We start from the raw sequence: 14,652 nt of genomic DNA on the forward strand, positions 1-14,652 counted from the left end.
ATGATGAATTTGTATGTACAATGTTTGCATATAAATGTCCTCGTAACCCCATTATACATTTATGCTTCTACATAATATATTTATGTTTGTTATATATACACAACCCATCCACATTTCATGTTTTAAACTTTAGGTGAAGGAACCAAAACATTTACTTCAGTATTTAGTACAGCCATTTATAATGATGTCCTCAGTTGTCCTTTACTAGCGTATACTGTGTCTGGTCATGTTCTTTTATCAGAATGTTTATGTTACATAATCTCTGGTCTGACTACAGAACCTAAGGTCATGCGCCTTAATCACCTATGCTGAACCCATGAGTAGATCACTCTGTTTTCCAATATGGTGTCAGGAAGCATACATTGGAATGTGTCTCTATATGATAAGGGGTTAATTCTTCAGGACTAGTTTTGTGATCCTTAGGTCAGTAAACCAACCCACGTACCTTTAGTTAGGGGATATAAACCAGAGTGGAGTTTGGGAAAGGCCTCTCTTGCATTTTCCTCCCTTCTGCTTACATCTTTGCTCTTGCAAACATCTTGAATTTCCAGAAATCTTATTTTTGATACTTGTACTGTAATTGTGATACTCTCTTTATATATTAAACACTGGGTCAGATGCTCTACCTGGTAAACTACCTCCCGCCCCACACTGGGCCAGATTCCAGACAACAGGAGTACTAACACACAAATAATTCCATTATCTAATTTGCAGCCATGAATTCGGCATAAATATATATACTGTCTTGGTTATCCTGTATTGAAGTGCTGAGTTAGTTTTGCATGTTGCAGTGCTTTGGGTGGCTCTCCTTAGGACTAAAAGTACTAAAAAAGTATGAAACAGGTTTATCTTGATAAGGCCTTCAGCGAATAATTATCTGTTTTACTCAAACTTCGCCTTTATCTCAGTTTGGAAATAGGGAGTGTCTTTGGAGGTCTATCGATAACGTTTCAAATGACTCCTAGTAGATGACTATCCAGAGTAGATGACTCAGCAGCAACTCACTCATTTAGAATTTACATCCGCCAGAATCTCAGGATAACATGTGGGATGCACACGGTACTGTAGGTCTTGGTAAGCAATGATACATCTTTAGTAATAGGTCTGACGGGAGTCTACCGCGGGACCTATTGTTCTGTAGTCCGGGTCTCTAATCACTAGGCTATTTAACAAGGGGTAGTCAGTCAGTCAGTCAGTGACATTCGCTCTTCTAAGCCGGCTCCGCTTACACAGTCCAGCAAAAACTATGAATCTGATGTAAAAAATATCAATCTTTGTACACAACAAACCTTGACAGAAAAATGTAATGTCTGTGGATGTGCCATTACTCAGAACTCAAGATAATTTGTATATTTCCCAATAAAGTTTATTTGCAGATAAAGTAGTTGTTCTCTATACCACTCATGTTTTGATGTACCTTTACTTGCTGAAATACTTGCTGAATCACAGCAGAATAAAATGAAACCCCCTCATTTATTCAGATCACTATCCCACTATGATTGTTTGTCTGATCAATTGGGAAAAGTCTTACTTGGCGTTCTCTAGCTTGTCTTCAGCTGAGAGGCTGCCAGTCTTGACCAGTTCATAGCTGATGCTGCCTGGTTGGATGGCATCAATCAGGTCCACCACTGCTAAACTGGTGCTGATTTCCTTGTCCTGACAATTAAAAGGTAGTGGACACACTGTGTCAAATAATGATTTCATAAATGATATGAGCACATAGTCAGAATTTGTGGCATGAGGTTAGGTAGGCTGGTTTGTTAAACTGTCACCATATAACAGATATATACTACATTTTCTGTCAGAAGAAAGACATAAATACCATAAAAGATAAATAAAGCTTGACAAACCTTGAAGCTTGAGATCTTGGTTGTTTTTCCTGCCTCTGACAAGGTTGTATTGACCCATTTGACAATTATGTCATCATTAGCCTTCTGTCCATCTCCCAAGTCCTCCAGTACATTCAATGTATATCTAGGAACAATATCAAGTTTGCATACTGGGGCACTTGGCAGCATGTGGTGGTCAGAAAATAATCAGTGAAGGCCAGTCAAGAGTAAACACTTCAGTTATTCATCAAGATCTATCAATCCTGACCAAAACAATCTTACCATCGGAAGAGTTTCTTCCCCCATGCTTTAACCCTGAGCAACTGCCCTTCTGTCCCACAGAGACTAACAGGACTATGCTAGTCACATCAAACCTCCTCTAAACTGGTAACTTAAATAAACAGTCGCATTAAACTATTCCCAAAACTTTGTAATCTCTAGATTGATGTACTATCAAGACGGAAATGTAAATCTGTATGCAAACTGTAAATTAATCCATAATATACCCTTCATCTCATATGCTCACCATATAGTGTATAGTATGTCAACTTTAGCTAGATTTTTTTGTATTCTGTCCCCAGATTTTGTCTAATACTATTATAATCAAATATTGGCTATAGGTAAATGTACTCAGCAAATTTAGGGCAATTCTGATTAAGAGTAACTATGAAAAATACACAAATATTCCAGTGCTGTTGCCTGATGCTTTATAAAACCTTTTTTCTACAGTGCCTTACCACGTCCTTTACAAACATGATATACTGAAAATCAATCATGAGTGAGAGCAGATGAACTGGGAATTCTAGTTGACCTACCACCCACTTCATGCTTAGCAGAGTAACAAAACAAAAAAGAACTATCCAGAACAATGCAAAGCTAGATTGAGCTGCATATTTATGTTATCTGGAGAAAATATTGTCTAAATCTTTTAGTCACATTTACTTTCAATCTGTACGTTAGGAAAATGTGTAGCTATCCTCTTGCCATGTATTTTAATGATAATAAACGACCATAACATTTTCACATTACGTTTCTGTGGTATTGAGAAAGTTAGTTAGCCATCTAGGGGTGGTGATGTAGACCTTTTTATAAGATGATGTGATGTTTGGGGGATTTATACACAGTCCTAGAAGTTTGAATGACAGTTACTCTTAAATATCTTTGCCGTCACAAATAAATGCGTACCCCCCCATATAGCTTTTGAGCCTCACTGTCCATTAACTGTTGTCCAAGGAGATCCAAAGTGTAGAGTATGACATTGTTACTGGTTTTTATATATAAATACACTGTTTTACTCATTGATGTGAAAGTACATTATGTGTTGATGTAAACATATGCCAGCCCTCACCTCCTCATCAGCTGCCACACCAGGGCCAGTGTCAGGGTGGAGTTGCCATCGTTCAGGTCCTGCCCACCGATGCCAACCAAGGAGAACTTGGCAGTTGTCTTCCCCAGCTCCACTGCATAGTTGCAGTTCTCCAACTGAGCAGAAAAAGCAGAAGTGAAAAGAAACATTCCATTATTCTCTCTGCACACAACTACATTTGACCCTGTGCTCATTTGATTTCTACATTTTGAATGGAAACAGTACATTTTGCAGGATGACTACTGTTTTCCCTTCATCTAAATTTTAAAAAGAGGAGTGACATCTGAGAATAGTCAACCTTTTTCATGTTGGTCCCAATCTTGGGATACGGTGGCTTATTGACTTTGTTGGTCCAATCAACAGGTACTTTAATCTTTTCATAGAGCTGGAGGATGACCAAGGCGTCTGCTAGGTCTCTATAGGGGACAAATAAAAGGTTGTATACCGTACGTTACTCACTGATAAACAAACCTGATATTGTGTATGAATATCATCGTGAGGATATACGTTACTGTTACTGGCATGTTAGTGCTCTTCGTAAAACATTTGCTGCATATAATACATACCCATACAGATGATTGACATGTGGGTTTACGCCCAAGGAATTCATCCAGTTCCGGAACGTTCTCTCTTCTCGTGTCTCACCTAAATATAAAATATATTCAGTGATTTTAGTGTCTCAGCAAGCATAATGTACATAGGATGGAAGCCTCCCATCAAAAGTCATTATGGCCAGACAGAGGGATCGCAGCTCAACACCAACCTTCCAGCAGCCCCCAGTCGATGTCCTCTCCCTCAGGTTTGGTGAGAGATGGGTACTTGTTGAAGAGATTGGCCACGAAGGCTAGGTTGAGTTTGGGGTTGCCAGCGACAACATCAGCTGGGGTGACAAACTGTCGACAGCCCAGCCGGTCAGCCTGCTGAAGCATGTTCTCTGCCCTTTTTAGGTCATCCTTCTCCTACAGGACATAGTCACAACATACAATTATCCCAGTGACACGTTTCATGCGTCATTCATGAATATACTTATACTGACCTACGACGTTTGTATATAAAATCTGTATATTCTCTGTAAAGGTACTTACACTAAAGCCTGCCATGCTGATGTCTATTCGTGGCTGGTCTTCCTGTGTGCCTTTGGGGGAGATTTGGTTGAGCAGGTGGAAATAGGCTCTGGAGTCCTGAAACAGAGTAAGACGTCTAGTTTGAATGTTATGTAACACACCGGGGTACAAGGTGCTGCAGGCAACATGGGCACACCACAATTATGTATGCAATGACCATGATGAAAAACATGCCCACTGTACAATGATCTGTATCAAACTACTGGCAATTCATGTACAGTAAGGAAGTTGATCTATGAAGTACCTTTACAGGTTGAAAGAACTGTCAGCTAAAGAAAAAATACAGTCAGTTATAAAAGATACATTGTAAGGCAATGCCACATACAAAATCAAAGACAGTGGAGCAAAAAACGAATTATATTGGTTATATTGTCTTACAATATAACCAGTTCCACCACTTGTTTGTGGACAAAAGGACAGGAATTATTACACTGTATCTTCATTAACCATACAAACATGAAACAAACATCCATACCTTAATGTCGGAGCTGAAGTTATTGATCTTCTGCCAGCCAGCATTTTCGAGGTGAAAGTTTGCCCAACGCAACAGCAGCTCCTCTGGAGACAACTTCATCAGGTCCTCCAGGGTCTCCCCATCCCTCAGCAGCGCAGCCAGGGCTGGGGAGGGGGCAGAAAACACACAGCTAAAGCACTCCACCAGAGGTCTTTAGCCATGAAAAGCCAATTGAACACTGACAAACTACTAGACTGACGTTAGCATTTTAGTACATGGTTCATTTAAAAGGGTAAGGGTAAGAGGCCGTTGCTCCCTGTAGTATGTAGATGTACCCTGATGAGTTATCCCACTGATTCAATATTGGGTTCTTAAGTCGCCAAGACTCTATGCTCCCTCACCTTCGTTCCTGCTGAGCTCGATGTCAGCGAAGAGGCCAATCTTGATGATCTGCCAAAGCAGGCCCAGCACCAGGTGGGGCTTCCCATCCCTCAGGTCCAAGGCTCCAATGTTCACCACATGGCAGCCAATGGCAGAGGCCGAGTTCAGAGCCAGGTTCAGATTCTCCTGCGAGATGCAGGGAAACGCAACAGCTTTTAAGTTACTTGAAAAACACAAACAGACCCTCTCATGGATATGAAAGACATTGCATCTAAAGGTCCTGGAATGATGCAGAGGTCAATTCGAAACAGTGCAGTTAGCTGTAATTGTGAGACCAGGGTTTGAATTCTGCTTGCTGATTAGCCCAGGGGTCCAGAGGATGGGAGGGTATTGAATAAAAAATATCCACTATAGCGTTTCATCTTCAAAACTGCATAGGGTGGAATAGCTTAATCTGTAAGAATCCAATTACCGTAAAAAAAAATACAAAAATAAATAAAAAAGCCCTCAGGCCACTACAGTTAATGACCAGTGTAGTAGAGTTTTCATCCAGTATTGTTTCAAATATTTTCACAAAAGACAAAACAAATGGGCAGTAAAGGCCTTTTCGAAGAGCCCCACCCCCTTCCCGTACCTGTATTGTGAAAGGCGTCAGCTTTTTCTTGTTTATGGTCCTCTCATCAATTGTGTCTGGCACTGACAGGTTGATCATTTTACTGCAGGTGCAACAAACACAGCTGGTTCATGAGGGGTTTGGGAGATGCAGATATATATATTTCAAAACTGTGCTGGAGCTACAAAAGCTTAGAGTGAATTATAGAGAACAGAATAATTATATACAGTGTATATGTTTTGTATATGGGCCGCCAGTTAAAGGTAACAAAAGTATTCAGACAACTGGCTTCTCATATTAAGCAGGAGTTTTTGTTCCCATCATTAGCGAATGTACAAGAAAGCTGTCAATGTCTAGTCTTGAGTCTAGGCATGGCATTTGGTTGCTGGTCCAAGGACCAAAAAAAAAAGTGTCAATGCAAGTCAAGCTGGCCCTCAATACACACATAAATCAGAAGAAATCAGAGACATTGCCAAAAAGCCAATAGACATGTTTGGTACATTAAGAAGAAGAAATTAAGTACTGATGTGATCAGCAATGGCAATGACCTAGTAGACTAAGGAAGACCGCTACAGTGAATGACCAAAACATTTTCACCAACAAAGAAAAAACATATCTGACAGATTAGGAAAACTATCCGGGAGGTATGAAAGGAAGAAGCCAAACAACAGAGAGTGGACTGCAAGGTGCAAAAACAGGACGACCTAAAAATACCAAAAGAGCCTACAGACGTCTGAATAAAGGGACTATGGACAAATAAGAAAGACACTAACATACACCAGAGTGATGGCAAGAGGGAAGTGTGGTGAAAAACAGTACTGCAGGCCTGGTAAAGCATCAGAAGGGAAGATACCCAGCGTCCACTACTAAATATGACGCCTTTAAATACGACTGTAACTACGACCAATTACCTTTGGTCCCCTCACATGGGAGGGCTTCAATTCCTACACGGCTCACAGCCACAATGATGGATCTCTAAGTCATTTGTTTTATTTAAAATCCAATGTGCTGGAGCACAGAGGTAACACAATAGCACTTCTGTCACTGTCCAAAGCCTTACAGACTGCACTGTGAATCTCAATGATCTCACCAGAGAACAATACCGTCGCCCATGGCCTTGAAGAGGGAGTCGGAGTTGGGGTCCATGGGCAATGCGTGCTTGCAGTCAGGGTCATTCTCAAGGGCTGTGTTGATCCAGTTGACAAAGGCGTACCGCTCCTCCTCTGCACAGGGCAACACAAGGACAAAGTACCACTTCATACACATGGTTTCTCACTGCACTGGTATAAGATCTATAATGTCAATGGTTTCAACTAAGGCCCCTACAGGCAGTGAATCCACTATGAGATTAGAAATCTGCCATTCAATAGACCGTAAAACCCTTGTAATGCAATCCCAGCAGACATTCCTGGGATATGCTATGAGCAGCTCACCAGAGAAGGAGTGTTGTGTGCCCTCGCTCGACTGCGTAGACGTCCCCCCGATGGCCAGGATACCCTCCTTCCTATTAATGGCCTTCCGGAAGCTTTTGGCAATGTCACTGCTTCTCAACTCGTGGAAGATCTACAGGAGATAGGGCCAAAAACATAGCTCCAATGACCTAGTGCTTCTCCATGATCCTAATACATTGATGCTTACATTAGGCAATTATTATAGGATACTGCATGCTAAGAGACATGGGGAATTGTTTTGTGTAATAAGGCTAAGAACCAAAGGCTTGGGGGATGGTTTAATTTTTCCATACATATAGCATTTAATTGCTTTATGTGACAGGAAAGCAGGACGAAATGGTTTCCTGAAAGAGCAGTGAGAGAAATTAACCTTGCTGCCACAGGACATGTGCACCTAAGGCAGCAGCTTAGACTGCTAGACCACCCCAGGCCACAGCCTTGAGGAAAAATGGGTTGTGTTATTTTCTCCCCCCAATTCCCTAATATAAATTTTTGATTAAGAATCTGCATCATCCCAGCAACTCCAGGCATACTTGGGACAACCAATATTGAGATGTGTCTACCGAACCACATCTGATGCTGTTTTAATTTGTCACGCTGCTCACTAGCCCAGGAAATATAAAACAAAATCCTTATACGCTGAAGAGAATGACTTCTCCATTATTCTACCTTCAATACCTTCTACCTCAAAGGTGTCCAAGCAGCCAAAAGGAGTCACTGCAGAGCAATGACAGAAGGAAAGCATATTTGATTTTTAGCAACCAAAACTGGAACATGTGTCAAGTCAGCTACGGTCTTTATATGTATTAACAGGCTATAAAGTTTGTTATGATTAGGCTATGGTCTCTGTGCCATCTCTGACATGAACTCATTGGGGTACTCTACATCAGCTACTCTAATCTAGCCTGGAATTAAGCAACATGTAACAAGTGTACATCAAAAACTGTATGTTTGCATAGATAGTATTTATATCCAGAATGTATGTATTTGCAGTAAGAGACAAGCGACTTTGAGCGTGCTATGATTGTCAGTGCCAGGGATGCCACTTCCAGGATCTCAAAGTCCTAGTACAGTTTTTTTTTTTTTAGGTACAACAGTGTCCAGGGTTTAACCGAGAATGGAAGGACAAAAACATTTATAAAATACTCTTAGTGAAATATTCTTGCAGACTGTCAAGAATTTTACAAGTTACCAGACACAGTAATAAAAAATAGTGCAGTACAACAGTAATAATACATATTGTGCAGTACAACAGTAATAATACATATTGTGCAGTGCAACGTGGAATAGTCGTCTTGTGCAGTACAACAGTAATAATGCAACGTGGAATAGTCGTCTTGTGCAGTACAACAGTAATAATGCAACGTGGAATAGTCGTCTTGTGCAGTACAACAGTAATAATGCAACGTGGAATAGTCGTCTTGTGCAGTACAACAGTAATAATGCAACGTGGAATAGTCGTCTTGTGCAGTACAACAGTAATAATGCAACGTGGAATAGTCGTCTTGTGCAGTACACTGTGGTTTGCAGAACGTCATCTAAGGAAAACCCAACCTGTTGTTCATTGTCACAAAAGGGTTAATGCAGCAGAAAAAAAAACTAAAAGCTAAAAAGTAACAGCATGTCCAATGGGCAAGTGATCACAAACACTGAACAATAAAACACTGGAAAAATATACCTTGGTCCAGATAATCCTGAACTAATCCTGAACAGGTTGTGAGGTTCAACCTACTGCTACCTGATAAACTGCCTAATAAACTGGGCACTAAATATATACTTCTTTATTACTTGACTTGTTTCAGGGTTTACACAAGATTCTATAGCCACAAAATCTGATTCACAGCCACAGTGAAAGAGAATGTTTTATTTTTTTTACACTTCAAGGTTAGAGTTGAGAATTAAGTTAAATGTGGTTAGGTTTAAAATTAGATCAACATTTTAAGACTGTGTTGTGGCTATAGTGATGACCTTGTTCCATTGCTGTGATGAGTTTGTTGACCAGTCACAGAAAGAACTAGTTGGCATGGCTGGATGGAAACAGAACTTTTTTGTGAATAGAAGTGACAATATTCTCTATTATTAAAGTGAGTAACAAACATACATTCTCAAATATAACCTAATGAGATAGATGGCAGCCAGACAGCTAAGGTAACACTATTGGGACATGCTATAATAATGTGACTTTTTTCAGCAGTCACACTTACAACCCATCTCCTACTTCTGACTTGTTAGCGCTATTACAACAACTTTTACAAATACTAGTACAATTAGTGTACTACAGTCACTATTTTTACCGCTATAGAAGTCACTATTTATACTGTAGCAGCCAACAAAATGCTGCTGAAGTCACGACATTTATGATGAAAATGACCCCTTTGTTTCCTTAAACAATTACGAGAAAGGATTACACAATGAAATGAAAATGCCTCTGATAGCACTATCAGTACCAACAGTATCAATACTGGTATTCTTGTAGAAAGTAATACCATAGTCCCCTTTCTGTCTGACACATACCAAAACCAATAGCTGTGGCTAACCCATTAAAAAAGGCTGAATACTCGGGTATATAAATAGCCCCACCCCTGAAAAAAAAAGTTATTCATCATTGAGGTATGTGAAACAACCTAAAATAGAGATTACGAATCAGGTTCTCTTTTTCCCCTTTAGAATGCCAGCGGTCACATCATTACTCTAAATGGAGACTAGCACAGGCCTGTAAATTACTGCTCTCTCATCACAGACAAAACAAAATACAGGAACTCACACCACCCTATTCTGACCTCATTTCCTTGTGTGTGTGTGTGTGTGTGTGTGTGACTAAAACAAGGAAAATTCAACCTCATGGGGCAATTTTTTGCTTTTTTCAAGAAAAGAAAAGGCTATTTAATTCTTATGGGATTACATTTACAGTTAAGGATTCTTTGCAAAGCCTGCCCCAGAATGTTGGGCAACCAAGCTCAGCTTGATAGTTTGCCCTCAGCAACATTGCACTATTACCACGAAAGCATAACCTAATTTACATTTTGAATGTTGATCATCACAGTCAACACAGTTTTCAGAATAACCTTCATTCAGCAAGTATTTTTACACATTGAATTTTACTTGGTGTAATGATCCTTCTTGAGGTAGACAACATACATTATACAATGGCCTCTGCAATTATTGCAACAGTTTCTTTACTCCCAAAAGATTGTTTTGAAATCCAAGAATTACTATGAGGTTAAAGAATAGATTCTCTGCTTATATTGGATGGGACTTCTGCAGATATTGGTACAACACTAATCTATAGTCCCCCCTTTTCAGGTCACCAAAAGCATTGGAACAATTGAAAGGTTTCTGGTTAGTGAGCTGTGTTCTGTCACATCTGAGCAGGCATAAAAGAGTTGTCAATATCTAACCTTGATTCTAGGCTAGGCATTCTGCCATTGTTGTCTGTTGTCTGTCAATATGAAAACTAAAGACGTGTCAATGAAAGTCAAGGAAGCCACAATGAGGGTGAAAGAAAAAGCTGCGCCAATTCATAGAAGACAAAAAACTGAGATCTCTTACGTACACATGTTTTCAGACTCTAATCAATACTTTTGGTCGTATCCGACCACACATTATTTTCCTCATGCTCTCAGTGTCCTTCAGTCTTATGCCTTTTACTCAGGAGTGGCTTCTGTCTACCACTCTATCAAAGGCCTGATTGATAGAGTGCTGCAAAGATGGTTTTCCTTCTGGCAGGTTCTCTCATCCCTGCAGAGAAAATCTGAAGCTATGTTAGAGTATCCATTGTGTACTCATCTCTCTGACCAAGTACTTTCTTGCCTGGTTACTTGATTTGGCTATCAAGATATCAATGTGGAGGAAGTGAAGGGTTCGGCACTGTATATACCTCAGTGCCGACCCTTGTGAACTGTGGGAAGACACTGTATATACCTCAAATGGCCATTTATTGTAGAGTGGGTCATGGGTCCCCACAGCTAGCCTACTTCAACATAATTTTACAGACAATTATAAACACTAAAAATCCATGCTCACCAGAATAATGTAATCAAGTTGATGAAATGAATGCATCTATGTATTATTTCCACTAAGTACACTGAACACAAATATTAACGCGACATTTAACAATTTAAAAGATTTAAAGTGTGTATGAGAAAATCAATGAAATTCAATACAACCATTTCAAAAAGTTGGGATGCAGCGTAAAATGCAAATAAAAGAATTTGCCTCATGCAGCGCCACAGATTTCCAGAGTTGATTAGGGTGTTCACTGTGGAATGTTGTACCAATCCCCAGGGCTGTGTGAAGTTACTGAATATTGTCTGAAACTGGAACATGTGGATATACACATGCTCAATGGGTGATATGTCTGATGAGCGGGGGGGAACAAGTCATTGTTTTCCAAGTCATAAATAAGTCTTACCAAGTCCCAAGCCACGTCCCAAGCCACGTCCCAAGCCACGCCCCAAGCCACGCCCCAAGCCAAGTTGAGTCATAAACAACTCAATGTGCTCTTCACTAAATTTGATATACATTTCATTTTATTTAACAAGAGTAATAGTTAATTTTACATTTACAGAAATCATTAATATATTTATTACTTTCCAAATAAACGTTCCATTTTCATAAGAAAGACACCTCAATATGATAACGAAAATATATTGTGGTGCTCTCTCTCTCCAGATATACAATAGACACTTAAAATAATCCAACCATTGAGTTATCATTATTTATTAAAAGGTACATTAAAAAAAGGTAACCTCAAGTAGGCCTATAATTTGAACAATTGGGTGATGTAGGCTTGTACACAATCACCCAACCCTAACACACACACCCTCTCTGCGTGTGGTTACAGTAGGCTAACATATGTCAATGGTTTGCCAAAAAAAGTGAGTACACCCCTCAAATTTTTTCAAATATTTATGGCTGTACTCACTTTTGTTGCCAGCGGTTTAAACATTAATGGCTGTGTAGTGTTGACTACAGCGTCTTTCTATCAAAAAAATTATCGTTTTGGGTGTCATCTTTCCAAGGGCTCCATCTTGAATTTACCTGCCGATGTTCTTCTGCACTACCACGCACACCTTTCTCTCCACTGGCATTGGCTGTTGTCTGATTCAAACTGTAATCCATTAAATGAAGAGTTGAAGCGCTGAACACTTATTAGCATAATTTTTTATGTGTGTGCTTGGGGAGGGTATCAAGTCAGTTTGAGTCAAAAGGCTCAAGTCCAAGTAAAGTCACAAGTCATTGGTGTTTAAGTCAAAGTCGAATAGCAAGTCTTTTATGATTTTTTCAAATCAAGTCATCATATTTGCGACTCAAGTCCAAGTAATGTGACTCGAGTCCACACCTCTGCTGGAGAGAATGCTGGCCATGGAAAAATGTGAACATTTTCAGTTTCCAGGAATTGTGTAGAGATTCTTGCAACGGGGAGCAGTGCATTATCTTGCTGAAACGTGAGTTGATGGCAGCAGATGATTGGCACAACAATGGGCCTCATGATCTCATCAAGGTAAAACTGCACATTCGAACCGCCATGGGTTGAATGCTATTGTGTTTGTTATCCTCCACTAATCAGCAAACCGCTTCCTCCCTCACAACACCATACTTGCCGCATTTTAAAAACAGGACTAATCTGTGAACAGCACGCTTCTCCGGCATGACAGTGACCATGGAAGTTGAGCATTTGCCCTATAAAGTGGGTTACAACCCCAAACTGCAGTCAGGTCAAGATCCTGACGATGAGCATGCAGATGAGCTAATTTGAGGGGACTTTTTTGTTATCTTTGGTTGTGCAAACCCAGGGTCATCAGCAGGGTAGGAATTTTACTTTTTGGTTCACCAGCTACAGTGGCTGGTGAATGCCCAGATTTTACCAGACACATTTTCACCTAATAATAAATGACAAAAGACAGAAAACAAACATTAATGTGCTTCAAAATCTTAAAACAACATGTATTGATATACAAAAAAACAGGGCCATTTATTATCACATAGTTGTTTGGCTCCTTTTTAAATCATAATGATAACAGAAATCCCCCAAATGGCCTTGATCAAAAGTTTACATACCCTTGAATGTTTGGCCTTGTTACAGACACACAAGGTGACACACACAGGTGTAAATGGCAATTAATTAAAGGTTAATTTCCCACACCTGTGACTTGCAATCAGTGTCTGTGTATAAATAGTCTGAGTTTGTTAGCTTTCACGTGGATACACTGAGTTGACTACATACTGAGCCATGGGGAGCAGAAAAGAACAGTCAAAGAGAAAAGAAAAACCCACAGGTAACATCAGGAGAAATACAGGCTGCTCTGGAAAAAGACGGTGTGGTTGTTTCAAGGAGCACAATATGAGTAAAACTTGAATAAAAATGAGCTGTCTAAAGACCTGTGTAACAAGGTAATGGAGGTAAAGATTGAAAAGGATATAAAAAGATATCCAAAACCTTACAAATGCCAGACAGTACTATTCAATCACTTATTAAGAAGTGGAAAGTTCTGGGATATCTTGATACCAAGCCAAGGTCAGGTAGACCAAGAAAGATTTCAGCCAAAACTACCAGAAGAATTGTTCAGGATACAAAGAAAAACCCACAGGTAACTTCAGGAGAAATACAGGCTGCTCTGGAAAAAGACATGGTGAGCTGCATGGTCGAGTTGCCAGAAAGAAGCCTTTACTGCGCCAATGCCACAAAAAAGCCTGGTTGAAATATGCCTGACAACACCTTAACACGTCTCACAGCTTCTGGCACACTGTAATTTGGAGTGACAAGAACAAATTTAGCTTTATGGTCACAACCATGAGCACTATGTTTGAAGAGGGGTCAACAAGGCCTATAGTGAACAGAATACCATCCCCACTGTGAAGCAAGGAGGTGGCTCACTAATGTTTTGGCCTTGATCAAAAGTTTACATACCTTTGAATGTTTGGCCTTGTTACAGACAAGGTGACACACACCTGTGGCTTTTTAAATTGCAATTAGTGTCTGTGTATAAATATTGTCAGCTCTCACGTGGATGCACTGTGCAGGCTAGATACTGAGCCATGGAAACCAGAAAAGAACTCCGTAATAAGGTAATGGAACTTTATAAAGATGGAAAATTATATAAAAAGATATCCAAAGCCTTGCAAATGCCAGTCAGTACAGTTCAAACCCTTTAGAAGTGGAAAATTCAGGGATCTCTTGATACCAAGCCAGAGTCAGGTAGACCAAGAAAGATTTCAGCCAAAACTGCCAGAAGAATTGTTTGGGATACAAAGAAAAACCCACAGGTAACCTCAGGAGAAATTCAGGTTGCTCTGGAAAAAGAAAAAGGTGTGGTTGTTTCAAGGAGCACAATACGACAATACTTCAACGAAAATTAGTTGCATGGTTGAGTTGCCAGAAAGAAGCCTTTACTGTGCCAATGTCACAAAAAGGACCAGTTACAATATGCCCGA

General features: G+C 39.9%; 1 protein-coding gene across 1 annotated transcript in view; it reads right to left on the reverse strand.

The window, feature by feature from the left end:
• pls3 (plastin 3 (T isoform)) overlaps positions 1-14,652 on the reverse strand; it is a 42,122-nt gene that overhangs the window by 618 nt on the left and 26,852 nt on the right. Inside the window, exons 4-15 of the mRNA XM_010898828.4 lie at positions 7,201-7,330; positions 6,858-6,990; positions 5,789-5,870; positions 5,175-5,340; positions 4,795-4,937; positions 4,281-4,376; positions 3,959-4,154; positions 3,762-3,840; positions 3,494-3,611; positions 3,178-3,311; positions 1,851-1,974; positions 1,532-1,656 (exon numbers count right to left, since the gene is read on the reverse strand). Coding sequence (XP_010897130.1) covers positions 1,532-1,656; positions 1,851-1,974; positions 3,178-3,311; positions 3,494-3,611; positions 3,762-3,840; positions 3,959-4,154; positions 4,281-4,376; positions 4,795-4,937; positions 5,175-5,340; positions 5,789-5,870; positions 6,858-6,990; positions 7,201-7,330 — 1,526 coding nt within the window. The remainder of the gene's footprint in view (positions 1-1,531; positions 1,657-1,850; positions 1,975-3,177; positions 3,312-3,493; positions 3,612-3,761; positions 3,841-3,958; positions 4,155-4,280; positions 4,377-4,794; positions 4,938-5,174; positions 5,341-5,788; positions 5,871-6,857; positions 6,991-7,200; positions 7,331-14,652) is intronic.

The sequence above is a fragment of the Esox lucius genome, chromosome 7, assembly GCF_011004845.1.
Source record: "Esox lucius isolate fEsoLuc1 chromosome 7, fEsoLuc1.pri, whole genome shotgun sequence".
NCBI lineage: Eukaryota > Metazoa > Chordata > Actinopteri > Esociformes > Esocidae > Esox > Esox lucius.